The sequence below is a fragment of the Podarcis gaigeae genome (assembly GCF_964106915.1).
Source record: "Podarcis gaigeae genome assembly, chromosome: Z".
Lineage (NCBI taxonomy): Eukaryota > Metazoa > Chordata > Lepidosauria > Squamata > Lacertidae > Podarcis > Podarcis gaigeae.
In genome coordinates, this window is record NC_139691.1 from 17,659,676 (window position 1) to 17,686,970 (window position 27,295).

The 27,295-nt window shown below is 45.7% G+C and overlaps 4 protein-coding genes across 10 annotated transcripts in view; 2 read left to right on the forward strand and 2 right to left on the reverse strand.

Moving 5' to 3' along the window:
- Positions 1-6,717, reverse strand: part of VAV2 (vav guanine nucleotide exchange factor 2) — a 154,892-nt gene extending 148,175 nt beyond the window's left edge. Inside the window, exon 1 of one of the 4 annotated variants that reach the window (XM_083722145.1) lies at positions 5,954-6,717. In XM_083722145.1, coding sequence (XP_083578271.1) covers positions 5,954-6,157 — 204 coding nt within the window. In that variant the 5' untranslated portion in view covers positions 6,158-6,717. The remainder of the gene's footprint in view (positions 1-5,953) is intronic. The other 3 variants (XM_083722143.1, XM_083722146.1, XM_083722144.1) reach the window with 3 other exon arrangements.
- Positions 1-27,295, forward strand: part of WDR5 (WD repeat domain 5) — a 164,393-nt gene that overhangs the window by 79,883 nt on the left and 57,215 nt on the right. The window lies entirely within an intron of this gene.
- Positions 13,576-19,439, forward strand: BRD3OS (BRD3 opposite strand). The gene is made up of 3 exons (XM_083722662.1): positions 13,576-13,869; positions 17,310-17,646; positions 18,131-19,439. Exon 3 carries the CDS (start codon positions 18,146-18,148, stop codon positions 18,398-18,400), a length of 255 nt encoding a protein of 84 aa, XP_083578788.1. The 5' UTR covers positions 13,576-13,869; positions 17,310-17,646; positions 18,131-18,145; the 3' UTR covers positions 18,401-19,439.
- Positions 21,072-27,295, reverse strand: part of BRD3 (bromodomain containing 3) — a 38,013-nt gene continuing 31,789 nt past the window's right edge. For all 4 annotated transcript variants that reach the window (XM_083722182.1, XM_083722181.1, XM_083722179.1 and 1 more), the window contains one exon: positions 21,072-25,641. In XM_083722182.1, the coding sequence (XP_083578308.1) occupies positions 25,529-25,641 (113 nt within the window). In that variant the 3' untranslated portion in view covers positions 21,072-25,528. The remainder of the gene's footprint in view (positions 25,642-27,295) is intronic.

Below are 27,295 nucleotides of genomic sequence, written 5' to 3' on the forward strand. Positions count from 1 at the left end.
GATGCCCCAATGGGAAGCATCCACAAGCAAGACTTGAGCACAACAGCAACACTCCACTTCAGTTCTCCACTGCCAGGTATTGAGTAGTTGATTGCCCCTGGACATAAAGGCTCTGCTATCACAGTGAACCTCCATATGACCCTTCTAGCCCAGCCTCCAGTGGCCAACCAGATACTCATTATGGCAGCCTTTCTCAACCTGTGGGTCCCTGGATGTTGTTGAACTACAACTCCCATCACCCCTAGCTAGCAAGGCCAGAACTCAGGGATGATGGGAGTTGTAGTCCAACAACATCTGGGGACCCACAGGTTGAGAACAGCTGTGTTATGGGAAGCCTGCAAGCAGTAAGTGCATAAACAACTAGACCCTTCCTGCAGTTTTCGGCAACTGCCAGAAGGCAATTAGAACTGGAAGAGGCCCAGCAAGGTGCAAAAAGGAGTAGGATCAGTGGGGCAAGGGGTGCAAATCCCATACAGAATACATGAAGCAGGATTAGATCTGAAACAGGAGGAGAAGGGAGAAGGGAGAAAAATGGAAGGCAAGAAGCTGAACCAAGTCAGGGCAGGTTGGGCTTTCAAGCCCTTCAATGGATTCTATACTGAACCAGCGGCTAAGATGAAGCAGGAAATGACCTTCCTTTTAGCAGCCAACTTTGGGACTTCAAAGCACAGCCAAACTGAGCAGGTTCCGTTTTGTGCATGAAAGAGAATTCCTGGCAGAAAAATAGCCTTGTGGGCCAAATGGGGAAGCCTGGCAGGCCAGGTTTGACCTGCAGACCAGAGGGCCCCCAAAGGAGATCCCTTGGGTCTACACAGGAACAAGCAATTATTCAACCCAAATGTGCAGAGATCAGGAGGTGCAGCTGGTGGCCAGTGGGAGTTGTCATCCAATGGCATCTGGGCAGGTCAAGTCTGGGGATAGCCAATAAAGATGACAGAACAGGTAATAAATACATTTTTCTCCCTGAAAATATTGTGCAGTAATCCTAAAGAGCAAACTGACCCTTTGATTCTCTGCATGTGTATATTTTTAAAAAACAGCAGCAAGAGAGAGAGCCATCTGTTATGGGGAAGAGACACAGAGAGGGAGGGACCCACACTTCTGGTTAAACAAAATTTAAACAAGATGGAGGGATAATGTGTGTCTACTGCTAACATGCCATTATTTGCCAATTCCCATAAACACCCGCACACATAAAAAATGGAACGCATGTACACACACACCAATTTCCCCAGCTCTGGAAGTTCAAAAACAAGCCGCCCACACTGAAACACAGATAGTAAGCTCCATGGAGCACATACCTGGGTCTTGCACTTACTTTACTCTGGGAAAGCATTGTGGAGAGTGGAAGTGAAGTAGTAATAATGAAGAAGACTGCTGGTGTGGGTTAAACAGGCTTGGAAAGGATGTGCCTACTAATGCTTCCAGGCATGTGTGTGTGTGTGTGTGTGGATCCTTGTAAAGAACAGAGCAGTCATACCATGGGCCGTCACCAGAAATGACCACAAGAAGTCCTAAGGAGAGACATCATTTAATGGGATTGAAATATATGCACTCTGCAACAGAATCGGAAGACCTAACAAGAGCTGGAAGGTCTATCAGAGTCCTACATCCTCTTCTTAAGAGTGGCCAACCAGATGCCCCAATGAGAAACCCACAAGCAAGACCTGAGAAGAACAGCAGCAACTCTCCCCATTTGTTATTCCCAGCAAATGGCTTTCAGAGTCATTGACTGCCTCTCACAGTGGAAGGAGAACATGACAGCCCTGCTGCTGGATCAGGCCAAAGGGGACCCATCTGGTCCAGCATCCTATGACCAACAAGGCATCCCAGTAGGAAATCCACAAGCAGGACCCCAAAACAACCGCTGTCTCCCTTTCTCCCATTACCAACATGCAGTATTCAGAAGCGTTGAGTACCTTCAGTTGTGGACACTGAGCATAGCCATCGTGGCTAGTGGTCATCGTGGCTAGTAGCCATTGACAGGCATATTCTATTCATTTATTCATTCTTTCATTCATTCCCTACCTTTTTTCCTGCTGGGACTCAAGGCTGCATGCATATAAAAATGAGAACTACTAAAGACATAGGAATATATATAAATTAAATGTTGTGAAAAGTAAAACTATACACACATATTACAGTAAAAACAGCACAGCACCAGCCCTTTCATTAAAAGCAGTCAGTTCCCAAAAGCCTGTTGGCATAAAGAGGTCTTCCCTGCCAGCCCTCTCCTCCTCCTTGACTTTGTCCAATCCTCTTTTAAAGCCATCCAAAGTTGGTGGTCATCACTGCCAGGTCCTGAGTTCCATAGTTTTGAAGTGCTTTCCTTTATCTATTCTGAATCTTCCAGCATTCAGCTCCATATCTTCCAGGGCTGAGCACAATTTTAGACCATGAGTAGGCAAACTAAGGCCCGGGGACCGGATCCGGCCCAATCGCCTTCTAAATCCAGCCCGCGGACGGTCCGGGAATCAGCGTGTTTTTACATGAGTAGAATGTGTGCTTTTATTTAAAACACATCTCTGGGTTATTTGTGAGGCATAAATAAACTGCTCTCCCCACTTCTCCCTCTGGTCCTGCCCATCACTGGCAAGCAGCCCCTGAAATGTTGTCCATGAGGGAAATGAGGACCTTGGCTCAAAAAAGCTCCCACCCCCTGCTTCGATTAATTTTAAGTTTGCAGCACCAATCAGGAGGACAGAAGAGCTTCCCTCCAGCTGAGCAAAGGTCCAGTGTTTATTTGCTTAAGGGATTTTATCCAAGGCAATGCCCCGTTTTGTAAACTATAATAGATTGAATCATAGAACTGTGGAGTTGGAAGGGTCCCAAAGGGTCATCTAGTCCAGCCCCCTGCAATGCAGGAATCACAGCTAAATAATCTAAACAGCTAAACAATGACGGCTGCAGTCCACTTCCTGGTTCTTTCATTCGCTAGGAACTGGTACTCAGGGGAAGGCTCTAGGCTGCTTTCGAAGCTGGAGATAAAAGTAACAATAAAAGGAAGTAACACAGTTCTCTTCGGCCACTTTGCAATACAGTTGTACCTCGGGTTAAGTACTTAATTCGTTCTGGAGGTCCGTTCTTAACCTGAGACACCACTTTAGCTAATGGGGCCTCTCGCTGCCACCGTGCTGCTGCCGCTCTACTTCTGTTCTCATCCTGAAGCAAAGTTCTTAATCCGAGGTACTGTTTCTGGGTTAGCGGAGTCTGTAACCTGAAACGTATGTAAGCTGAAGTGTATGTAACCCGAGGTACCACTGTAGATCCCTTGCCTAATCACCTGTGGGCTCCAACTCACCAGAGGTGACTGGCTTAATCGCAAGAATGCAAGGAGATTCTGAAAGCATGCCAAGCATCTGAAACAAACAAAGAAGCTAATCATAAACCCCGTTCTGTGGATTTTAAGTCATGGATGCAACCTTCTGCAGTGGTTTGGGGCTGCAAGGAGGGAAGAGGGTGAACGCAACGGGCAGCTGTGCTTTGGAGCTCTGCAGCTCGAATTCTTCAGTGGGAATTTGTCTGCGCACAAAGCAGTATCCAGGCAACGCAGAGTCCCAACCCCTCCAGGAAAAAAAAATACAAGATCAGCATCCCAAAAGAGACAAGACACTTTCTGTTAGTGGCAGAGACGTGAATGCAATGAGATAATGCTGTCCTAGTTTTAATATATTTCTTAAAAACAGGAGGGTCTGTTTGCACACACAAAAATGCCTCAACGGTGTCAAGAAAACTCCTTCCAATTCAGCTGTTAATTTTTGGATCGTAAATTTCTAGTTGGGTCAATTTCAGTTTCCTACCTTTCTAGTCCTACGTCTGGTTCCTCCTCACAAAAATCCATCAGGAACTCTAGATTTTCCCATTTAAAGCTCCTCAAAGCATTCTATTGCCCTATTGGGGAACCTATGGCTCTCCAGCCTAACCTACCTCACTGGGTTGTTGTGGGGATTAAATGAGCCATGTACACTACCTTGCATTGCTTGGAGAAAAAGGTGGGATAGAAATGCAATTAATAATAAGAATGCTTAGAATAAGTTGGAGGGGCCCAAAATGTGCCGAGACACCTTGTTCTCTGACTGTATGTCTTTTGCATCTGCCTGTGGTTAGAAGATCTTGAGGCTGTAGTACTAAGTTTGATAACTGCCCCCTCCTGATCTAGCACAGCATGTCAGAAACTGAGCTGGGAAACATGATGCTCTGGGTTCAAATCTCGCAAGCTCCACAGACTCATCTCTCAAACACCACTCTCAGTCTTATCTCTTAACATCCCCACCCCCCATAAAAAAAATCTGCAAGTTATATTAGTTATGCTACAGATCTTATGGTAAGGGCTAGTAAAAGAGTGCTGATTTCCATAGAAATTCTATTATCAGTGTGTTAATCAAGCTTGTAAATATTTTTATCTGGAAATAAACTGTAGGTTAGCACGCAGATCAGTACAACCAGCACCAGGTTGTTTTTAAGTTTAAAAAAAAACAACACAGAGCATCCAAGCTAAATAAAAGATATGTGCCATGTACATAGGCCAGTCACTGGACTGAACAACTCTTACTAAACAGCATTTCATAGTTTTGTAGGGGTTCTTGTAAGGGCATCCAGTCCAGCCTTGTGCTTGAGACAGGTATGGCATCCCCAACAGATGCTTTCTGGCTTGTGCTTGAAGACTTTAAAAAGGTAAAGGACTCCTGACAGTTAAGTCCAGTTGCGAACGACTCTGGGGTTGCAGTGCTCATCTCGCTTTACTGGCTGAAGGAGCCGTTTGTCCGCAGACTTATGGTAAGGCAAAATGAGACCCTCCATCAAAATTCTCTCATCATTCAGAAGCCAGTCCCAATGACCAACCAAAATCTGCCCTCCTGTAACTTAAGTCCCATGGCACCTTGGGGCAGCAGAGAGCAAGCACTTTCCCCTGCTCTATGGGGAGCCTTTCAGGTATTGCAGGAGAGCAATAGTCAAGCAACAGATTGATTAGACTGGTGAAATTTTGCGTGCATATATATGCAGAAAAGAGTATAGGCTGATTCTAGATAAATACTGCACACTTTCCCTTTTGTCGTGTGTGTGTGTGTGTGTGTGTGTGTGTGTGTGAGAGAGAGAGAGAGAGAGAGAGAGAGAGAGAGACAGCCCTTGTATCTTTAATACAAGTGCTTAAAAGTAATATTTGTTTTCAAACAAAACGGCTCCCCAATTAATTGAACTCACTTGAGTCAGCCATCAGATTTACTTAACTTTGCGTTTCCATTCACAAAGTTTCATATAACTTTGGGGTTCCTTGCCCCCCGTTTCATAGTTCCCTTGTTTATTGCTTTCTTACTCCAAGAACATAAGACATTTTAAAGAGGGTGTTTACACCAAAGACTCCTCAGACGTCAGGAGGCTGCACCCCACTTCATTCACCCATGGCTTCCTTCCCTCCCACTCACACACAACTGTCTGTCCTTGGGGAGGTAATGTCCACAGTGTAGCATTGGCTGAGTCAAACAGCACTCCTGCCTCACTCCCCCTGCCCCCAGCTCTCCTCTATACCTTCTGGGGCTTTAACCAGGGGACATTTCAAAAACAAGTCATTTCAAAAAGAAGTGTCCCCAAGGGTGGGAACTAAGGCTGCTAGCTGTCAAGACACATAAATAAGATGAGCCCATAAAAAGGGTGTGTGTGTGTGTCAGCATTTGGGTTGCCTTCAATTAATTCCCTCTCAGAGCAAACCCCTTGGCATCAATGGACACAAGTTAGTCATGTTCATTCATTGCAAGGGATCTTCTACGAGCTATAACTGAGACGCACAACCTTTTATTCCCAGCTACGAGACAGCCCGAGGTATGATTGCCACACCACACGAGTCCCCGGACAACTGCCCTCCACGTTGGGGATCTCCCACCTTTCTTCTCCCCACCCGTCGAGGGTCGAACCCTCCCGGCTCCCCAATCCCGAGGGGGTTTCGTCTGTCGCTCACCTGGGACATCTGGGGCCGGAAATTGATGTCTTTGAGGTCGATGGACCCGGGCGAGAGGTTGTGGAGCAGCTGGCAGAGGAGGACGCCGTCGCGGAGGGCTTGGGCCAGCTCAAAGACCACGGCCGAGGGCCAAACCACGCGGTGGTTGGCCGGCAGGACCTTGCAGTCGATCAGCCAGCGCCCGCACTGCCGCCACTCCTCCATGGCGCCGGGCAGAGAGAGCGCAAAAAAGAACCGCAGCGGCAGGCCTGCGAAAGGAGAAGACGGGACAGGCGCTTCGTCTCCGCTACTCCCAGCGCCTTGGCCGGGACGCCGCCTTGGCCATGGGGCAGCGCTGCTCCAGGGAGCCGCCCCGGAGGGGCTTCAGAGCCGGGAATCCGGCCAGGGTGCGCCTCCCGTGGCTCGCATGCTCCGCTCCGGCGCCTTGGGAATAAGGGCCGAGCCCTCGCGGCTCTCTGGGATGGCTGGCTGCCTCCTCCTCTGGGGCAGGAAGCTGATCCGGCCGCCTTCCAAGCCTGGAACCGGGCAGCGTGTTCTTCTCCGGAATGGGGAGCTCCAGGCTCCTCCGCTTCGCTTCCTTCCTTCGCCGTCCAGGGAACAAAGAGTGCTTCGCGGAGCGCACCTCTTGCACTCGCCTCGCCTGCCTCTTTTGTGGAGAGGCGCTGCCCGGCTCTCGGCTCGCTTCGGCCACGGCTCCTCCTACTCCTGCCGCCGGGGGAGGGCGCAGCGGAGACGGCGGGGCCAAGCGCGACTCCTCCTTCCTGCCTGCCTTCGCTGCCTCTCTCTCAGGGTTGCTTTCTCCTTCTCCTCCGCAGGCAAGAACTTTTCCCGGATGAGATAGATGGGGCGGCGTCCGGTTCTCTCTCCTGCCTGGCGGCGCGTTCCAATTTTGGCCCCGACGGCGGAGAGAGGCACCCTTTGCAGGCTCCCCCTGGGAATACAGTTGGGAAGAGGAACCTCTTTTTTGTAAACTTCCAGGAATACTTTTTCCCTTCCTGGCTAACGTGTCTCGGATCGGCTAGCGCTTTGAGGATCCGGGTTGACTGTCTAGGGACGCGCGCCTGAACACTTTCAGATTTTTGCTAGTCTCTCCCATTTCCAGAGCACAGCTTTCATTTCCTTCCTCTTTCTTTCAACAATTTTTTTAAAAAATGTAAGAACCATAAAAATGTAAGAATGCATGCTTTTGGATTAAATATTAAAACTGAATATGTATCGAGTTTCTTACGGTTCTCAAAACAGGTAAGTTATATCAAAATGTGGTTAGTGAAATAGCTTAACTGGACACACTGCCAAATAAACTGAGAATGAAGCGTAGGCAGAGCAAGAAGGACAACTTTATTCCTGTGTGGGTTGACTTTGTAGTGTAGGAGCTTTTCCACCAGCGAAATACAGTACAGTACGATCTGGCAGGTATGGCTATGACGCCTTCATACGCACCTCATGCAGTACCAATAAAAGAAAGGAAGAGAAATATATAACAACATTTTTATTTCTTTCTTAAATACTCGCTCATTTTCTTCCAGGGTATAAACACGGCGGTAAGTGCCCAACCTGGCTCCAGCCCCATGGGAATCCACTTGCACGCTCGTGCTTGTTTCTCCCCCAACACAGAGGGAGGAGGAACTGCATCCTGATAGCTCCTCCTTTCCAGCTGCATCCTCCCTGCTTGTGATTCCCGGAAATGATATTCAGAGGCATACTGCCTCCAACTGTGAAAGCAAAACAAAGCCATCGTGGCTAGTGGTCACTGGCAGCCTTACCCTCCACAAATTCATCTAAGCCCCTTTTAAAGTCATCCGGATTGGTGACCATCACTACAACTTAAACTTCACCTCCATCTCTCCCTCCACACACCATCACCTGACAAGGAGTTGCAGAGGTTATCACAAATACTCAAAGAACATCCTACTGATGTGCTCAGACCTGAATATTGTTTCTCCAGTGGCATAAGTTCCCCATGAAATGCTCCTGGGTGCTGTGAGGCTGCTTGCCACTCCTCTCACTTTGCCTTCTTCTAGTCAGGTCACTCCACTACACCTGTGCATTGTGTGCATCTGCCTGGTTCACTCAGTCCCCTTCCAGAGGTGTAGAATTATGCACCTGCAGAAGACACTTCCCATTGAGTCTCTTCATGAGTGTCTGCTCTTCTAGGCAACTTTCTTCCAGTCATGAGGCACCCTAGATCAGCAATCCTGATCGTGTGTGAACTGCAATTCTTACTTGGTTGGCATGCTCTGACAGTATGTCTCCAGTTTTAATTCACGAAAGGAGATTGCTTTAGCTCTCTTTGTAACTAAGAATGTTTCCAGCCCTTTACCCTCCCAGTCATTTTTCCCTTTTGTGTCCCATCTCTATAGATTGTGACTATGTTTTATCACCTATAGCTCTAATCTGTGCCAGGACCCCTTTGGAGCCGAAAAGCAACAGATTTATTATTGTTGTTATTAAAAGTCTGTGCATTGCTGGTCTGATACATCTAGCTACTTTAAATGAATTCAAATCTCCAGAGCCTGATGAGCTGCAACCAGGGCTACTAAATAAGCTTGCAGATGTAATCTCAGAACCCTTGTCTATAATATTTGACAATTATTGGAGAACAAGTGGGATCCCTGCAGACTGGAGGTGGTGCCCTCATCTTCAAAAAGGAGAAAATAGAAGTCCCAGGTAACTACCAACTGGTGAGCTTGACATCATTACCAGGAAAGGTCCTAGAACAGGAAATTCAACAGTCTGTCTGGGAGTACTTAGAAAAGGATGCTGGGATTATTAAGACCCAGCATGAGTTTATCAAAAACTAGTTATGCCAGACGAATCTCATTTGGTTTTTTTAATAGAGTTACAAGCTTGGTGGATCAGAGGGATGCTGTGGATGTAGCGTATCTTGATATCAGTAAGGCTTTTGACAAAGTCCCCCATAATATTCTTGTGGAGAAGCTGGTAAAATGTGGGCTGGACAAGGTGGTAGTTAGGTGGATTTGTGCCACAGATTTATGTCCTGGACCCATTGTTGTTCAACATCTTTATAAATGACTTGGATGAAGGAATTGAGGGGATATTCATCCAATTTGCAGATTGTACAAAACAGGGAGGGATAACCAATACCGCTGAAGACACAATTGGGATTGAATATGACCTTAACAGATTGGAGAACTGGGCCCAAACTAACAAAATGAATTTCTACAGTGAGAAATGTAAGGTTCTACCATTAGGCAGGAAAAACCAGCTGCACCAATATAAGATTGGTACTTGTGAAAAGTAGACCACAAGCTTAACATGAGTCAACAATGTGATGCAGCAGCAAAAAAAACCTCACAAATGCTATTTTAGGCTGCATCAACAAAAGTATAGTGTGCTGATCAAGGGAAGTAAAAATACCTCTCTATTCTGCTTTGGTCAGACCACACCTGGAGTACTATATCCAGTTCTGGGTGCCACGATTTAAGGAGGATATTGACAAGCTGGAACATGTGCAGAGGAGGCAACCAAAATGATGAAGGGTCTGGAAACCAAGCCTTATGAGGACCAGTTGAGGGAACTGGGTATGCTTAGGCTGGTAAAGAGGAGACTGAGAAAAGATAGCTTTTTGTGATAGCTGCCTTCAAACATATAAAAGGCTGTCACGTGGAAGACAGAGCAAGCTTGTTTTCTCCTGCTCTGAAGGATATGACATGAACAAATGGATTCAAGTTGGGGTTTTTTAAAGCAGAGGTTGGATGGTCACCTTTCATGGATGCTTTAGTTGAAATTCCTGCATTGCAAGGGATTGGACTAGATGACCCTTGGGGTTGCCTCCAATTCTACAATTCTATTATTATAGGAACAGTTATTGCTATAGCTGCATTTCCCTGGTTCTGCCTTGAAAGGGGATGTTTGCAGCTTTTCAGACCCTGCCAATTGATTCGGCATATTTGTGTTCACATTCAGGTAAGGAAGCAAGCTGTGAATAACTCCCTGCTGTGCTGTAGACATAATGACTGTTTATAAAAAGCTTTCTAAGGCAACTGGGTGAGACTCTGGCAAAGTCTCTCTCTCTCTCTCTCTCTCTCTCTCTCTCTCTCGTCCAAACTCAGGCTGCATTGGCACCAGCAGCCTCAACATATTGATTTCCTCTCAAGATTGTCTCAAGTCTTTCCCTGATGGATCTTCCAGCATCACATTAAAGAGAGACCAACAAGCTATTCCCATGAGTGAATTCACAAAATGCTGTGGGAATCCCTACCCCAGGTGTTCAGATTCTCAGGTTCAGGGGCCAGATGCAACCCTCCAGGCCTTGTTTCCTGGCTCTCAAGAATCTCCCCAGACCACAACTTTTACTGGCCCCATTCTTGCCTGCACCTGGAAATGTGATCCTGCCGCTTGCTTGCTTGAATGTAAAATATGAAGAAGAGTCCTGCTGAATCAAGCCAGTGGCCATCTAGTCCAGCCTCCTGTTCTCACAGTGCCCAGCCTGGTGCCCATTATGGGAAACCTGCAAGCAAGCATTATGGGAAACCTGCAAGAGCTCTTTCCCCTCCTGCGGTTACCAGCAACTGGGATTCAGGAGCTGTGGAGGCAGAGCATAATTATGATAGTTAGTAGCTGTTGATAATGGAAGCTGTGGGATGGATGGAAGACAGAGAGAAGTGGGTAGGTGTTCAGAATGTTCTGAAATTTGCATGGTTGAAATGTAGATTCCTGTGCAAATATAAGTTGCACCTGCTTTTCTTTCTCACACCTCCCACCATTAGCAAACTCCTGAAGGTACACAACTGTGGCATTTGGATTATTATTATTACCAGGGAGTTTTTTTCAAGGGGAACTTGCCGGAACTCAGTTCCAGCACCTTTCAGGTGGGTTCCAGCACCCCTCAGGTGAGTGCCATTGTCATTCTAAAAGAAAGAGGGAGCAAAAATAGCACTGATTATTATTACATATTATTTATTAGACTTCTTAACTGCTTGTTATCCAAAGCTCTCCAAGCAATGTACAGCATGTTTAAAGCATAAATAATAATGCATTAAATGGTATAAATAACTCCCATAACCTACACAAAGATTTTATACCACCAGTGCTTTTTTTCTGGCGGAAAACTTTGTTCTCGCACCTCTCAGGTACGTGCCATTGCCATTATAAGAGAATAAGAGAGGCATTAATGGTGAGTTGCATCACATCTTTTTCTAGAAAAATAAAAATAGCACAGCATACCACGCTGTTGTTGCGGTTGCTGTTTTTGTTTTATTTAATTTGTTAGTCACTTTACCTTGGCCAGGCCAACCCAAGGTGACTTACAACCAAACAAACAGATGGCAATAAACCACACAGAGGTACATTAAAACCAAATGGAAAAATAAATACATTTTAAAATCCTGCGTACTTTAAAAAGGTTATAGTTAAATGCCAAAGGCCTGGTTATAGAGGAAAGCTTTTGCCTGGCGCCTAATAATATATAATGAAGGTGTCTGAGAGAGCCAACATAGAAAAGACCCTTTCCTGTCTTGCCACCCTCTTGACCTCTCACAGAGGAGGCATACGAAGAAGGGCCGCAAATGATGGTTTCAGGATCCAGGTCATTTCATATGGGGAAGGGCAGTTTTTGAGGTATTGCAATCCTGAGCTGTTTAATGCTTTATAGGTCAAAACCAGCTTTAAACAGCCATAGCTTCTTCCCCCCCAATAATTCTGGGAGCTATAATTGGTTGATGGTGCTGAGAGTTGCTAGGACACCCCTCTAGGACACCATGGGAGCCAGCATGGTGTAGTGGTTAAGAACAGTGGACTCATAATCTGGGGAACTGGGTTCGCGTCTCCGCTCCTCCACATGCAGCTGCTGGGTGACCTTGGGCTAGTCACACTTCTCTGAAGTCTCTCAGCCCCACTCACCTCACAGAGTGTTTGTTGTGGGGCAGGAAGGAAAAGGAGATTGTTAGCCGCTTTGAGACTCCTTAAGGGGAGTGAAAGGCAGGATATTGTGTCCAAACTCCTCCTCCTCCTCTTCTTCTTCTATTCCCCTCTCAGAGCTACAAATCCCTCAGTTCTCTGGGAAGAGCGGTTTGATTGTTCAACTACTTTGGAATTATAGAACTGGGAGGAGATGGGGCGGACTGTAATGGAAGCTGTGGGATGGATGGAAGACAGAGCATGCTCAATAAACCACACTCCAGAATTATTTGGGAGAAGCCACTTTGTCTTTAATGAATTGTAGCAGACTTTGCCAAGCTGGTGTTTCCAGATGTTTTGGACTTCAAATCCTATTGGCCCCTCCTGAAAGCACCAAGCTGGCAAAGGTGGGCATCTGTGTAGATTTGTGTAGAGAACAGATCTGCTGCCCCTTGTTGGTGGCTAGCAGGTATTGTTCCATCTTCCTGGTATTTTTCTATCTCTCCTTATTTGAAGCATTCTTGCTAGAGGGAATTGTTGCTGATGTTGTTAAGATACTTTTGGCATCCTCATGCCATGGAGCCTAAAAAGAGGAAACTGGGAGAAGAGCCATCTTCATATAGCTAAAGGGCTGTCACAATCACATAGAAGATGGAGGAAGCTTATTTCCTGCTGCTCTGGAGAGAAGGACCTGAACCAATTGATACAAACTCCAAGAAAGGAGATTCTGATAACTTTCCGACAATAAGAGGTGTTGGATGCTCATTCACTGGAAGTTTTAAAGCAGAGGTTGGGTGGCCACCTGTCAGAGGTTCCTTAGCTGTGATTTTTGTATTGTAGTGGGTTGGGCTAGGTGACAGTTGGGGTCCCTTATAGTTCTACAATTCTATGATTCTGAAAGCATTGGAAGACACAAGATCTACCCACGCTGAAGGAATGGCACACGCAGTTGATGGACTATATGGAACTGGCCGAAATGACTGGCAGAATCCGAGACTTGGGAGAAGAAACAATTGAGGAGGACTGGAAAAAATTTAAGGACTATTTGAAAAAACATTATAAGCTGTACGAATGTTAAAAAATGCACCCTCTAGGAAACTCTAGCTTCAGCAATTGTAAATTAATGAAATGGAAATTAAGGTACAAGAAGTCAGAGGTAGAATAATGAAATAACTTTATTGTGTTTAAACGAAAATGTATAAGATTTGGGTTATAACATCTTTGAAATTAGGTAACATGATAAAATGAAGGATACAATAAGTATTGAAATAAGTTAACAAATTGCTGATGTTCTGTACCACAGAGAATGCAGGGTTCGGAGGATGCGGGGAAGTCCATTAGACTTGATGGAAAAAAAGAACACGGAAATTTGTAACTTTTTTATTTTATTCCTATAATCTGTTTTCTATTCTTTTTTCTGTATTTCATAAACTTAATAAAAAATATTATAAAAAAAATACAATTCTATGATTCTGCGCTTTGCATGCAGAAGGTCCCAGGTTCAGTCCCCAGCAGCATATCCAGTGGGGCTGGCAAAAGACACACACACACAGCCTGAAATCCAGAAGAGCTGTGTGGACAATACTGTGATTGGTCTTGTTATGGAAGAAACTCCCTGGGTGGATTCAGCTGAAACAAGGTCTTTATTTTTTAAAAAACCAAACGAACACACACACACACACACACCCTCCGGGTTTTCTTGAATTGTTACATTCCCCTTTTTATCGACATTATGGGCTTTTATTTTTACTTTTTCACAGCACAAAAGCATTGGAGAAATGCTTCAACGGCATGTTCACAAAAGAATCCATGGTGTCCCGACCTTGTTTGGCGCTTATTCGGTGCATGAGACCTCTTAATAAAACTGGATCTTTTGACTTGACAGCATCCTCATTCGGTGAAAGGGATGAGAACTCAGCAGCTCTACAGCATCTTACATAAGGGGTGGAACCTTCCCGGCAGCTCTACCCTACAAAGCTTAATGGGCATCGCAACGGCTGAACTGTCAGGCCGTCTTCCCCACCGGATCGGGGGAAACTGCGGTTTGAGCTGGGGAGGTGAGAGTTCTTTGTTGCAGATTTTAGCTTTGCAAAGCGCCCCCCCCCCCCGCGGAAGACGCAGGGGCCCATTTCCTTCTCTGGCCGTGCCCCGTTCCTTGTGGCCCTCCGGGGCCTGCAGTGCGGCCCCCAGGGCTCCTGGCCAAGGTGGGCTAGCGCACGCGGGCGGAACTAGCTCCGAAGCCGCGGTAAACGGGGTCGGGCTCAGGCGGCTCTGCCAGCCAGCCTCTCCCTCCTCCTCCCGCTGCCAGGAGTGGGCGGAGAGGCTCGGAGCGCCGCCCGTCGACGCTGCCGCCTCCTCCTCCGTAGCGTAGAGACAAACGGGGACGCCAAGAGCGCGCAGGAGGAGCAGGAGGAAGAGGCGCCGGGCCCTGCAGCCTGGCCGCGGCTGCACGCCCCGACGGAGGCCGGAGGTAGGTGAGTGACCCTAGTCAGCAAGGACAGGAAGATGGAAGAAGGGGGCTGAACGACGTCTCTCTTTCTGCACCCCCTGCCCGCCCCGTCACTCGCCTCTTCCCAGCTTTAGGGTTGTTTGCAGGGACGTCTTTTGTTGTTGTTGTTGTTGAGTCGTTTAGTCGTGACCGACTCTTCGTGACCCCACTGACCAGAGCATGCCAGGCACTTCTGTCCTCCACTGCCTCCCGCAGTTTGGTCAAACTCATGCTGGTAGCTTCGAGGACACTGTCCAACCATCTCGTCCTCCGTCGTCCCCTTCTCCTTGTGCCCTCCATCTTTCCCAGCATCAGGGTCTTTTCCAGGGAGTCTTCTCTTCTCATGAGGTGGCCAAAGTATTGGCGCCTCAGCTTCACGATCTGTCCTTCCAGTGAGCACTCAGGGCTGATTTCCTTCAGATTGGATAGGTCTGATCTTCTTGCAGTCCATGGGACTCTCAAGAGTCTCCTCCAGCACCATAATTAAAAAGCATCAATTCTTCAGCTATCAGCCTTCTTTATGGTCCAGCTCTCACTTCCATACACCACTACTGGGAAAATCATAGCTTTAACTATACCTTTGTCAGCAAGGTGATGTCTCTGCTTTTTAAGATGTTGTCTAGGTTTGTCATCGCTTTTCTCCCAAGAAGCAGGCATCTTTTAATTTCGTTACTGCTGTCACATCTGCAGTGATCATGGAGCCCAAGAAAGTAAAATATCTCACTGCCTCCATTTCTTCCCCTTCTATTTGCAAGGAGGTGATGGGACCAGTGGCCATGATCTTCATTTTTTTGATGTTGAGCTTCAGACCATAGTTTGCGCTCTCCTCTTTCATCCTCATTAAGAGGTTCTTTAATTCCTCCTCACTTTCTACCATCAAAGTTGTGTCATCTGCATATCTGAGGTTGTTAATATTTCTTCTGGCAATCTTAATTCTGGCTTGGGATTCATCCAGTCCAGGCTTTCGCATGATGAATTCTGCATATAAGTTAAATAAGCAGGGAGACAATATACAGCCTTGCCGTACTCCTTTCCCAATTTTGAACCACTCAGTTGTTCCATATCCAGTTCTAACTGTAGCTTCTTGTCCCACATAGCGATTTTTTAGGAGACAGATGAGGTGACCAGGCACTCCCATTTCTTTAAGAACTTGCCATAGTTTGCTGTGGTCGACAGCAAAACCATCAAAATCCACCTATTGCAGTGTGGGTCTCTGCTCTCAGCAGGACTAGCGTTATGAACAGACTCCAGTTTTATGCTTTGACTTCTATACAGTGGTACCTTGGGTTACATATGCTTCACGTTACATACGCTTCAGGTTACAGACTCCGCTAACCCAGAAACAGTACCTCAGGTTAAGAACTTTGCTTCAGGATGAGAACAGAAATTGTGTTCCAGCGGCGTGGCGGCAGCAGGAGACCCCATTAGCTAAAGTGGTGCTTCAGGTTAAGAACAGTTTCAGGTTAAGAACAGACCTCCAGAACGAATTAAGTACTTAACCCGAGGTACCACTGTACCTGTTTACGAACTACTCGGTTTATGAACTCCACAAAACCAAAAGTAGTGTCCCGGTTTGCGAACTTTACCTCAGTCAAATAACAGAATCTGTACGGTGGAAGGGCACTGGTGGTGGGAGGCCTCATTAGGGAAAGCGCACCTCAGTTTAAGAACGCTTTCGGTTTAAGAACGGACTTCCGGAACAGATTAAATTCGTAAACCAAGGTACCACTGTACTTTCGTATGCTCTGCATGCCAATAAAGGAGATGGACTGGTAAAAATGGGGAAAGTTGCTGTTCCACTAGGGTGCTGCTAGCGGTTTTCCCATTAAGGAATCTGGTTGGCTGTTGTGGGAACAAGATGGTGGAGAAGATGGGCCATTGGTCTGATTCAACAGCAGGGCATTTCTTATGGTCTTTCTTCCAGTATCAGAGGCAGGCTGCTTCTGCATGCCAGTTGATGGAGAGTTGCTGCTGTTCTTCTCAGGTCCCGCTTGTGGGCTTCTCATTGGGGCATCTGGTTGGCCACTCTGAGAACAGGATGCTGTTTTGACGGTGGACCCCCTTTGCTTTGTTCCGGCAAGAGCTTCTTATGTTCTTATCAAAGGACGTGTTAAAAAAGCATCCTCCTGGTAAGTCCTGTAGGACAGAAACTCAGGCGTCTTAAAACAAGGCACTTTCCCCCAAGCGTTCTGCTTAGCCGAGTCAAACCAAACATGTTGTTTTGTCATGAGTGTTTGTTTTTAAAATCTGTTGACTTTATCCATGTTTTGATAATTAGCATTTGTTTTTAAAATCTGTTGACTTTATCTCTGTTTTGATAATTTGTTGTTGTCTCCTTATTCTTAAAGTTTGTTAGTTTTATCTGTCTTTCTTATAAATATTTCAGACTGCTGTGTGTAAACCACTTGAGAGATTTATCGATTGGCTGAACAAGCAAGTCTGTAGAGTTTGTTAATTAAGCAAAACAAACAACTCAGTACTGGCAGTCTTTTCCGCCCTAGACCTACATAGAGATGCCTTTGGGGACTGGACCCAGGACCTTTCATGTACAAAGCTTGTGCTCTACTTCTAGGCTATAGCTGTGCTTGGAGGGAAGCCTGTGGCTCCGTGGTAGAACAGTTGTTCTCCATGCAAAATGTACCAGGTTCAGTCGCCAGCGCCTCCAAAAAGGCCTGCCCCTGAAACCTGAGGAAATACTCTCAGCCTGTGTAGACAATACTAAGCTAGAGAAACCAGTAGTCTGACTCAAAAAGCAAAGCAACCAGGACCATCTGAGTCTATTAGTGCTGAGGCTTCTACAATCCAGTTTTGCCCTGGAAATGTCCCCTGCCTAAAACTATGGCGAGCTGCTGCCAGTCAGTGTTGACAGTACTGAGCTAGATGGACCTGTGGTTTGACTCATTAGGAGGCAGCTTATTATGTTTATATGCCAAAAACCTGGAATGCTTTTATCAATCTCTGCTACAGTCCTGCATTCTCGTATCCCAACTAACTCTGATTGTTCTGCAGATTCTTCATTATCAAAGAGAAGTGACTTGGATTTGATCCCAGCCCAGTTGGCAATGAGTAGGAAAAGTCCACAACCAGTTCTGGAGATGGTCCCAGCATCCAGCATTCTGGCACTCTCTCCATGGAAACAGATGTGTCATCTACACTCAGCGTGACTTCCATCCTCTGAGCAAGCAAGAGAATCACCAAACTGTCCTTTAGTCAAGTTCAAGAATCAATCATCAAATCCCTCCCCATTTGACTTGAAAAAGAACATCACCCATACTCCTCTATTTCCCAGCGTAGTCCTGATGGCTCCTTGTTCTCCAGTCCCTGAAGAAGCAATAAACTGGGGCAGGTAAGTTCAAAAGGTAGACAAGATTAGGAAGCAGAGGTGGGTGAGGGGGGCAGAAAGAGGTCACAGCAAGGAAGAGATGCAAGGGAAGGTGCAAAAGGACTCTTGAGAATGGGTTGTCTCCTGTATCAGGACTCTACCATCTTGGTACAGCCCTCTCCTTAAGAGTAAGATGATGGTCCTCATGGTTCTGAATAACCTTTAACCCTCCTGCGTTATATGGACTCGTGAGAATTTCCAGGGCACAACTGGATTGCAGGAGCCTAATAGACTTGGGGGGAGCCTGTTTTTTGCCCTTTGAATCAAGCGCCTTCTGATGATGTGTCCATAGCTGGAGTGTTTCCTGTTGTGACCACAGGCCGCCCTTACGCTTCCCACACTTGCTGTGTCTGGCAGGGTTTCTCTCCTAGCCCAGAACACCTCCCCTGTGAGCCCTGAGCCACGGCCGGAAGACAATGACAAGGCTTCCTTCATCTTTTGTGAACAGGTGGTAGCTGTGGGGATGAGCGGACGGCCACCCCTGGCCGAGAAAGCTTTGTCCGAGACTTATGCTCGTCTCCGGTACAGGGATGCCTCTTTGCTGATCTGGCAGCAGCAGCAGCAGAAACTCGAGTCTCTGCCACCAGGAACGTACCTGAACAGGAGCCACAGCATGTGGTACTCACAATATGGCAACCAGGCGATCTTGGTGCGGGATAAGAACAAAGCGGACATCCCCAGGGATACCGGACAATCCAGGTTTTGCAGCGTGATGTGATTTCAAGAGCCAAGAGTGAGCAAGCGAACCCAATCTCTAGGTTAACCAAAGTGGATCCAGAAAGTGGTTTTCCTTTTTTTAAAAAAAGTTTTATTTTTTATGTTGTGGCTCTATTTATCTTCTACTGCATTTTTGGACAGTGTTCCCGAAGCAATTTGGGAAATGGATTTTCAGGGGCCTCAAGTGGCTGTTCAACAGGTTTGCCTACATTTGTTGAATCCGTCCAAATCAGTTTTGAAACTTCTTTGCTGCTGCTTTGCGAAAGGCTGTTCCTGATAGACAACAGTGAATGTCTCGTCTTCACTCATCCACCTCTATCCCACCCAGGACTCTCCATTACAGATGGAATTTGAAGGTGGGGAGCCGGAGGCCTTCCAGATGTTACCCTGTACCATTCCCCAGACATCACAATTGAGAGCCACAATCTCCCCATCTGTTTTAAGTGGTGCTGATGTTGGCAAAGATTTCTTCCCAATCATCTGTTCTGGAGAGGAGTCACATAGGGGTCATTTTGGGGAGGTAGGAAGTGCAGTTCAAAACACCTGCTCTAACACACCTTTACCCCTGGCTGCTTACAAAGAGGAGCCATTCCACCACCACCCCTTTTGCATGCCAGCTTTTTCCTGCTATATGTCCACATAGTGGTCTCCCTCTAAAACAAGCAGGATCTGGAAAATAATGTGATAACCCACCTGCTTGAGCACTTCTCTTTTGCTAAGGGAGGCAGGCCATTGAAGTGAATAAGTTATCTCTCATGGACAGGAGTTTGCCCCGTTCATCCTCTCATTCTGAAGCAGGCATGAATGCAAGCTTGGACTTCTAGGGCCTGGACTGTCAAATTGCTGCTGTGTTAACTTGTTGATGTGCTAACAGAACTACGCTAGGTTTGGGGGATGGAAGTGACTGGGAACAGTTCAGAAGAGTTTTGTTTTGTTTGTTTTTTAAAAAAACCTCTTTTAAAGATGTACACTTCTCTCTGCAACCAGATGCCTTTTGTTCATCACTTGCAGTATTAAAAATGAAGCGATACCTGTGTCAATGGCTGCAGCAAATTATTGCTTCTCTGTGTGGACACACTCTGACTGCCAAATGCAAAGTCTGTTTTTCAGAGATTGTCAGTTCAATTTAGCTTGGACAGGCACCAGACTTGTGGCATTCTGGGAGTTCCCATTGCCTCTTGGGTAGGGCGCAAGAGGAGCAGCTGTAGTGACCCTTGAGGCTCTTTCCAGCTCTACAGCTTTCTAATGCTCCATGTCACACACATAGGTTAATCAGGTTCTCTAGGCCTCCACCCTCCTGCAGACCCCGACTTAAATTTAGGGGAGGGGGTGCAGCTCAGTGGCAGAGCACCTGCTTTGCATGGAGAAGGTCCCAATCCCGAATGCCATTTCCAAGGATAGCTGGGAATGCCCCTTGCCTAAAATCTCAAGCGTGCCACCAGTCAGTGTAGACAGTACTGACCTAAATGGACCAAGGGTCTGAGCTCTGCATAAAGCAGCTTCCTATGCTCCTATTTAATTCAGACTAGTTCTTTAGAACTACAAGGACTAGAATATTACTTTATTTTAGGGGGAAAGATGTAGCTCTGCAAGATGCAACCTACCTCACAGGGTTGTTGAGAAGACACAACTGGGGGGGGGCAAAAATACTACACCATTCTGAGCTTCTTTGAGGAACAGGATAAAATGAACCACAAGACTGGAACAATACCATCATAAGAAATTAAGAGCCTGCTGGATCAGGCCAGTGGCCCATCCAGTCCATCTTGTTCCCAAAGTGGCCAACCCATGAGAAGTCCACAAGCAGGATTTGAACACAAGGAGCAGTCCCTATCAACTGGTATTCAGAAGCATTGTTGCCACCAATCATTTAAACCTACAGCTGCCAGGTCTGGAGAATCCCAGATGCTGAGATTTCAAGACCCCAACCTGAAGCCTAGGGTGATGCCACCCCAGAGAAGGTCCTGCAGATGAAGGTTAATTGGGAGAGACGTGGGGCAGTGGGCACACACTGCATAGTGTCTATGCTATAATTGTAGCCAGCTCCTACCAGGCTCTCCTGCCCACCTGGAGATTCAATACCCCCACCTGCCACCTATGGCCCAGAAAAAGGCGGCTTCAGATGAGAGCTGGAGGTCTGGCAACCCTGCAGAGGCAGCTTCTTGGACCCTACTGCTGAGATGTGGGAACTGGAAGTATAACCTAAACCCTTTTAGATCCAAGTCACCGAGATGTGAAGAACTGAGGAGCATTGCCATGGTGCGGTGGGGATGGGTTAGGTGATGACGGGCAAGCAAGATCTTGGTTGCCTTGGGAAGATGGAGCAAACTTGTTTTTTCCTGCTCTGGAGGTTAGGACCCAAACCAATAGCTTCAAGTTACAAGGAGATTTCTGACAGTAAGAGCTGTTTGACGGTGGAACAGACTCCCTTGGAAGGTGGTGGACTCTCCTTCCTTTGAGGAATTTAAGCAATGGTTGGATGACCATCTGTCATGGTTTCTTTAGTTGTGATTTCTGCATTGCAACTTCCAACCCTACAACTTTTATTAACTCTGCTGCACAATAAATTGAAAACAGAGTTGTGATCATCACACATTTGCCCAACCCCCCCAAGGCTTTACAAACGTGTGTATTACAGAAGTGGAATTTGCTTCAAAAAATACATAAATAAATCAGGTCTTTGTTCCTTTATTATTATTTTTTTCCAAACTGTTCTACTTTTAAAACAATTAAAGATACAGAGACTGACCTGGAAAGGGGGTAACTAGGAATATACAAATAAATCATGCTTTTATCTGGAAGGTACTAATACCTGTCAAGTCCAAAGTCTGTACAAAAAAAGAAAGCAAACAAATCCCCACCCTAAACCCATCCCTGGGGGGAAAAAACCCCTGAATACACAAATAAGGAATTAAGCACCCAGCACAGGAAACTATCAAAGAGCCATAGCACCTGTTGGTTAAAGTCAAATACATTTAAATTAAAAGTACTCCCAATTCTTTAGAACTTTGTTTTTCTTTCTTAAAAAAAAAATACCAAGACAAATCTGCATTTTTCTTCTTCTGTCACTCTTCAAAATGCAGGATAGTTTTTTTTAAGTGACCATTGGTGTTAATAAATAAAGTTACTTGTATATACAAGAAGACAAAAACAAAACAAGGGACAGTTAATTATGGAGTGTGTCTTTTGAAAAAAGTGCAGGGATCCAGACTGGAGAAAATAGTTTCTAGAAAAATTGATGAATCTTACAAAAGTGTTGTTATCTCTCCCCACCCCCACACGGACCCCAGTGTATCCCCCCTCCCCCCTTCCTTTGAGGTAAAAGGTTTATTTGGGAAACCTGCACTTTCACAACACAGAAGTAGCTTTCCAGTCTTAAGAGCTTCTTTCCACTGTTAGAAAAAAATGGGTTTAAAAAGGAATCAAGAGAGATTCACCCTCCCCCAATTCACTTCCTATTTGGGGGGCTTTGCTTGGGTCTCAACTATGCACCTCAGTGACCCCCTAAGCCAAGAATGTGCCTTTAAGTTAAGCAATTGGCTCTACGGTTAACCACATCCTCACTATACATTTACAGCACACTCTTATATAACCATTTTAAACAGGCATAGCTTCCCACAAATAATCCCAGGAGCTGTTGTTTGCTCAGGGTGCTGAGAGTTGTTAGGAAATCCTTCTATTCCTCCTCCCAGACATACAGTGCCCAGAGTGGTTTAACAGTCAATCCCTCTTCATAGGGAATTCTGGAAATTGTAGCTCTGTGAGGGGAATAGGGGTCTCCAGAAATTCTCAGCACCCTGAACAAGCCACAGTTCCCAGGATTCTTTGTAGGAAGAAGCCATGACTGTTTAATGTCATATCATAATGCTTTAAGTGTATGGTGTAGATAGGACATAACACAGACCACATAAATTTAAAGCGCTAAGATACCGCTTTAAGCAGGCATAGTTTTCCCCAAAAGAATCCTGGACACTGTTCTTTGTTGAGGGTGCTGGGAGTTGTTAGGAAACCCCCTATTCCTATCACAATATCACAATTTTTGTTTATTTAAACAATTTATATACCACTTCACTACAATGAGTCTCTTAACAAAGATACAATATATTTTCTTAAAAAAATATCAGTTAAAACTATAAAATCAGACATCAATTGAAATAGCTGCTGGAATAATAATAAAAAAAGTTTTCATTAGGAACTGGAAGATCAACAGGGAGAGAGGGTCTGTCTGACCTCAACTGGAATGGAGTTCCACAAATTTGGGGCCACAACACTGAACGCAACATGGCTCCTGGTTGATATGAGCCATGCATCCAAGTCACAGGGGATTACCAACTCTCTTGAAGAGCTCAGTAATTGGGCAGGGATATAAGGGATTCAAGGTGATCAAGTTATCCTGGCCCAGATTATTAACAGCCCTGTAAATTAATGCAATAACCTTGAATTTAGCCCAGTAGCATATGGGCATCCCCGAGAAGAGGTACTGGTTGTTTAAGCACCCTGGGAATTGTAGCTCTTAACAACTTCTCAGCAACCAAGGACTGCCTCCTGCAGTCAACATGGTGCCCTTCAAATGCTGGTGAACACCAGCTCCCAGCATCCTTGGCTGTTGGTCACACTAGCTGGAGGCCATGGGAGTTTGGAGTCCAGCCACCTCCAGAAGGCATCACATCACCTAAGCCCAGGTGCTGTGTGTTTTGGAGATCAGTTGGCCACCATGAGGACAGGATACTGTACTAGATGGGTCATTGGTCTGATCCAGTAGGGTTTGTGTTGTTAGAAGCTCTCCAAACATTCCTCATGGAGGAACACCACAACAGCTACTCAGGATGCAGTTGGCTTCCATATGTTGTCCGCACCTCTCAAAAACTGGACAGTGGTGCCACATGCCTCACTGGCTAATGTGAATAGAGTGGTACCTCAGGTTACATATGCTTCAGGTTATACACACTTCAGGTTACAGACTCCGCTAACCCAGAAATAGTAGCTCAGGTTAAGCACTTTGCTTCAGGATGAGAACAGAAATCGTGCTCCGGCAGCGCGGCGGCGGCAGAAGGCCCCATTAGCTAAAGTGGTGCCTCAGGTTAAGAACGGACCTCCGGAATGAATTAAGTACGTAACCAGAGGTACCACGGTACTTCCTACCTTCCTACCTACAAAAGGATGATGTGGACCAAGGGCAAAGAGACTGAATGACATCACATAGAAAAGGTCCCAAGTAACAGACTGACCAGGGTGAGAGGGTTTCGTTTTTTAAAAGCCATCACTACAGAATATTGTACAAATGTTAAATCAAGGGGTGTATCCAATTGCTAGTCCTAGGCCACATTCACACCACATATTTAAAGCACTATGGTGCTACTTTCAACCACCATGGCTTCCCTCAAAGAATTCTGGGAACTAGTTTATTCATGGTGCTTATACCCAAAGCCCCCAATTCCTTTCCCAAAACTATTGTTTGCAGTTACCTGTGAAGAGGGATTGATTGTTAAACCACTCTGAAAATTGCAGCTCTGGAAGGGGAAGAGGAGTCTCCTAACAACTCTTAGCAACCTGAACAAACCAGTTTCCAGGATGTTTTGTGGGAAGCCATGACTGCTTAAAGTGGTCTCATAGCACTTTAAATGTATGGTGTGAATGTGGTCTGCTTAGAGCAGACCAAGTGAAAGTAAGGGGTACCCAACCAACTTAGATCCATTCATTTCAGTGGGTCTACTTTTGAGGGGAATTTGGTTGGATGCAAACCAATACTTCACAGACCCTTAACAACAGCAAGCAAAACTGGAAAGGACTACTACCCATCCCCCAGCACCAGCACCAACCAAGGTTTGCAGATTGCCGAGAAAAGGTCATTGGGTTCACCCAGAGTTCTACATCAGTGAAGTTCTTCCTGCGCTCTAAGTGTGCACAATGGGATTGGACCATTCCCAGACATTTTTTTAAAGCTAATGCTTGTGATGTGTATCGTATGCCTCTCAACCTCCTCCATGCACACACCCAGAGCGACAACAACCTCTCCTTTTCCTGTCATGTAGCCAAAGCAGTTTTTTGTTTTTTGAGTTTCAACAATTTCATCTGCTAGCTTTAATAGGTCAGCCAACCTCTCATAACAGAAGCACAAATCTCTAGTATCATTTTTTTACTTAAAAAAAAGTTTAAAAGAAATATCTAAAAAGGTACATTTTAAAAACAATCCACAGTACGTGAGCTTTTTTCTCCTCCTTCCCTCATATATATATATAATATATTTATATATATATAAAAAATGATGCTCTTCAGCACACATGTAGACGCAGGGCCCAATCCACAAGGAAGGTCTGCTCATGGTCTCTGTACTCCCACCCCACCAAAACAAATGGGAGAGGTGCATTTTGTACACCTCCCTCTCATTTGAGAGAAGGGGGCATGCCCAGGAGCATTCCATGGTGGATTGGGCCCCTTGGAGGTTAGGAATACTAGTGCTAGCAACAAATACAATCAACTACTTCAAAAGCTAACGTCTTTCAGATACAGTACCGTTTTACAGAGAGGTTCTCCTCCCCACCACCCCACCCCATTTAAAAAGTTCTGCACTCCACATCAGCAGCAGCACTGAGCTGAGTCTTGGGCTGTATTAAAAAGGAATTTCCATGGGGGAGGAGGGAAGAGTAAGAGAGAAAAGTTACCAAAAAACATCCCCCCTTTTTTTAAGATTACATTTTGCAAACATTTTTTTTACTCATCTCTCCAGTTCCCACATCTCTTGCTGTTGGTCACCAAAAGACGTCTCAATGATTTGATTTTTTAAAAAAGTTTAGAGACCTTATATGCAAGGGAAAGTTCTTGCCTTAAAAAGTCTAGCCACACACCCACCCCAAAAAGATCTTGCAACCTAATAAAAGCTGGGTGGGGAAAGTAGGGGGAGGAAATTAAATTCTGGAAGGTATAATAACACTGAATTAAAAGAAAAATTAAAAGTAGAGGGGTGGAATGAGATGCAGAGCTGGTCCTGTTGCAAGAAAGCAGGCTGGTTTGTTTTTTTAAAAAAATAGAGTAACGAGGAAGAAGCAAAAGGGGACGCTGCAGAACTTTCTGGGGCAAGTGCCTGTGAGACGTCCATTTGCTGTCTGGGAGCGTTTAAGGGTTTGTTGCTTTATTCTGAATCGCTACTGTCCGAAGTGGAGGTTGAGCTGCTACTCCCCGATTCCGAGGAGCTGCTACTGCTCAGGCGAGAAGGGCCTCCAGAAAGGGTGGAGCCAGATTTTTCTAGCAAAAGAAATTAGAAAAGAAATAGCATTTTAGGTGAAAGCAATCTTCAGCCTGGATATTTAAGATTCAACTTCTCTAGGCTAAAAATAGTGCATTCAGACGTGTGGAACGTTGAATTAGGATCCCAGATGAGAACACTAGTGCTTCTGTCCCATATTCTAACACTCGTTTCACATTGCAGTACCTGTTGCATTAGAAGGATCATAGACTCAAAGAATCGTAGAGTTGGAAGGGACCCCGTGTGTCATCTAGTCCAACTCCCTGCAATGCAGGAATACCAACTAAAGCATCCACGATAGATGGCTATCAAACCTCTGCTTAAAAACCTCCAGCTACCCTCCAAGTTATGACACTGTGGCTTTTTTAAACCAATATACTGGAACGTTGTGCGAAATTTCATTCGTACCAGTTGTGGAACAACAAATGTCACTGGGCATCAGTGCTACTCTTCCACCCTTTCTGCACATGCACACTTCTGTTCCCCCATGATTCCCCCCATGAAAATGGCAAAAGAGAACTGTATGGTTGGCGTAACTGCCTCACATTTTATCTCTTTGCTCCCCTGATTTTCTGGGTTAAGGAGGCTGCAAATGGATTTTTTCTGGCATCACAGAAATGAGTGCTAAATATGTACTATGTTCCTCTAGATTTACGAAACTGGCTCTTACACCATGTGGAAGCTTAACTATAACACAGAAATTGGCTGGGGAACATCATGAAAGTGGAATAAACTGTTGTGTGAATGCAGCCAAAACAAATCCTCCTTCCCTGTTAGGTCCCTAAATAAAAACCCCAGGAGTGATGAAGTCTAATTCTGGACATAGTTAACTCACTCCAGCAGGAGGCAGTAATGGCCACCAACCTCAATGACTTCAAAAGAGGGTTGGACAAATACATGGAGAAGACTATGAATGGCAACCAGCCAAGATGGCTATGCTCTTCCACCACTGTCAGTTATGTTTTGGAATGCCAATTATTTGGAATCACAAGTGGAGAGAGTTGCTGTTGCTCAGATCCTACCTATTGGCTTCCAGTTGGAGCATTTGGGTAGCCACTGTGAGAACAGCATACAAAACTAGATGGGCTCCCTTTGGCATGATCCAACAACATCTTCCTATGTACTTATATTATTCTTGGACATTATTATTATTATTATTAGCCAAAGGCATGGGAGAAGAGGAATGCTTTTATCTGTTGCTTAAATATAGGTAGTGAAGGCGGCAGGTGAGCGCCTCTGGGGAGAGCATCACACAAATGGGGAGCCACCACAGAAAAGGTCTGTTCTTGTGTTGCCACCCTCCAGTTCGCTTGTGGAGGAGGCACATGAAGAAGGGCTTCAGATAATGTGCACAATGTCCAGGATGGTTGATATTAGGAGAGGTGGTCCTGCATGCAAAGCTTTGCATAGGGAAGGTTGCACAATGGCCAACACAGTATAGTGGTTAGAATCACAGAGCTGCAAGCCCCAAAGGATCATCTTGTCCAACCCCCTGCAATGCAGGAATCAGGAGTGTCAGAGGCTAGGATCAAGAAGGCATGGGTTCAAATCCTCCATTTGGCCATGAAGTCTACTGGGGCAGTCACACTCCCCTGCCCCTTCTTCTCAGTCTAACCTACCTCACAAAGTTGTGTGGACAAAACAGGGAATCAG

What these genes read in the sequence shown, in the direction of transcription:
- BRD3OS (XM_083722662.1), top strand. Translation starts at nt 18,146, where the DNA reads ATGAGCGGACGGCCACCCCTGGCCGAGAAAGCTTTGTCCGAGACTTAT.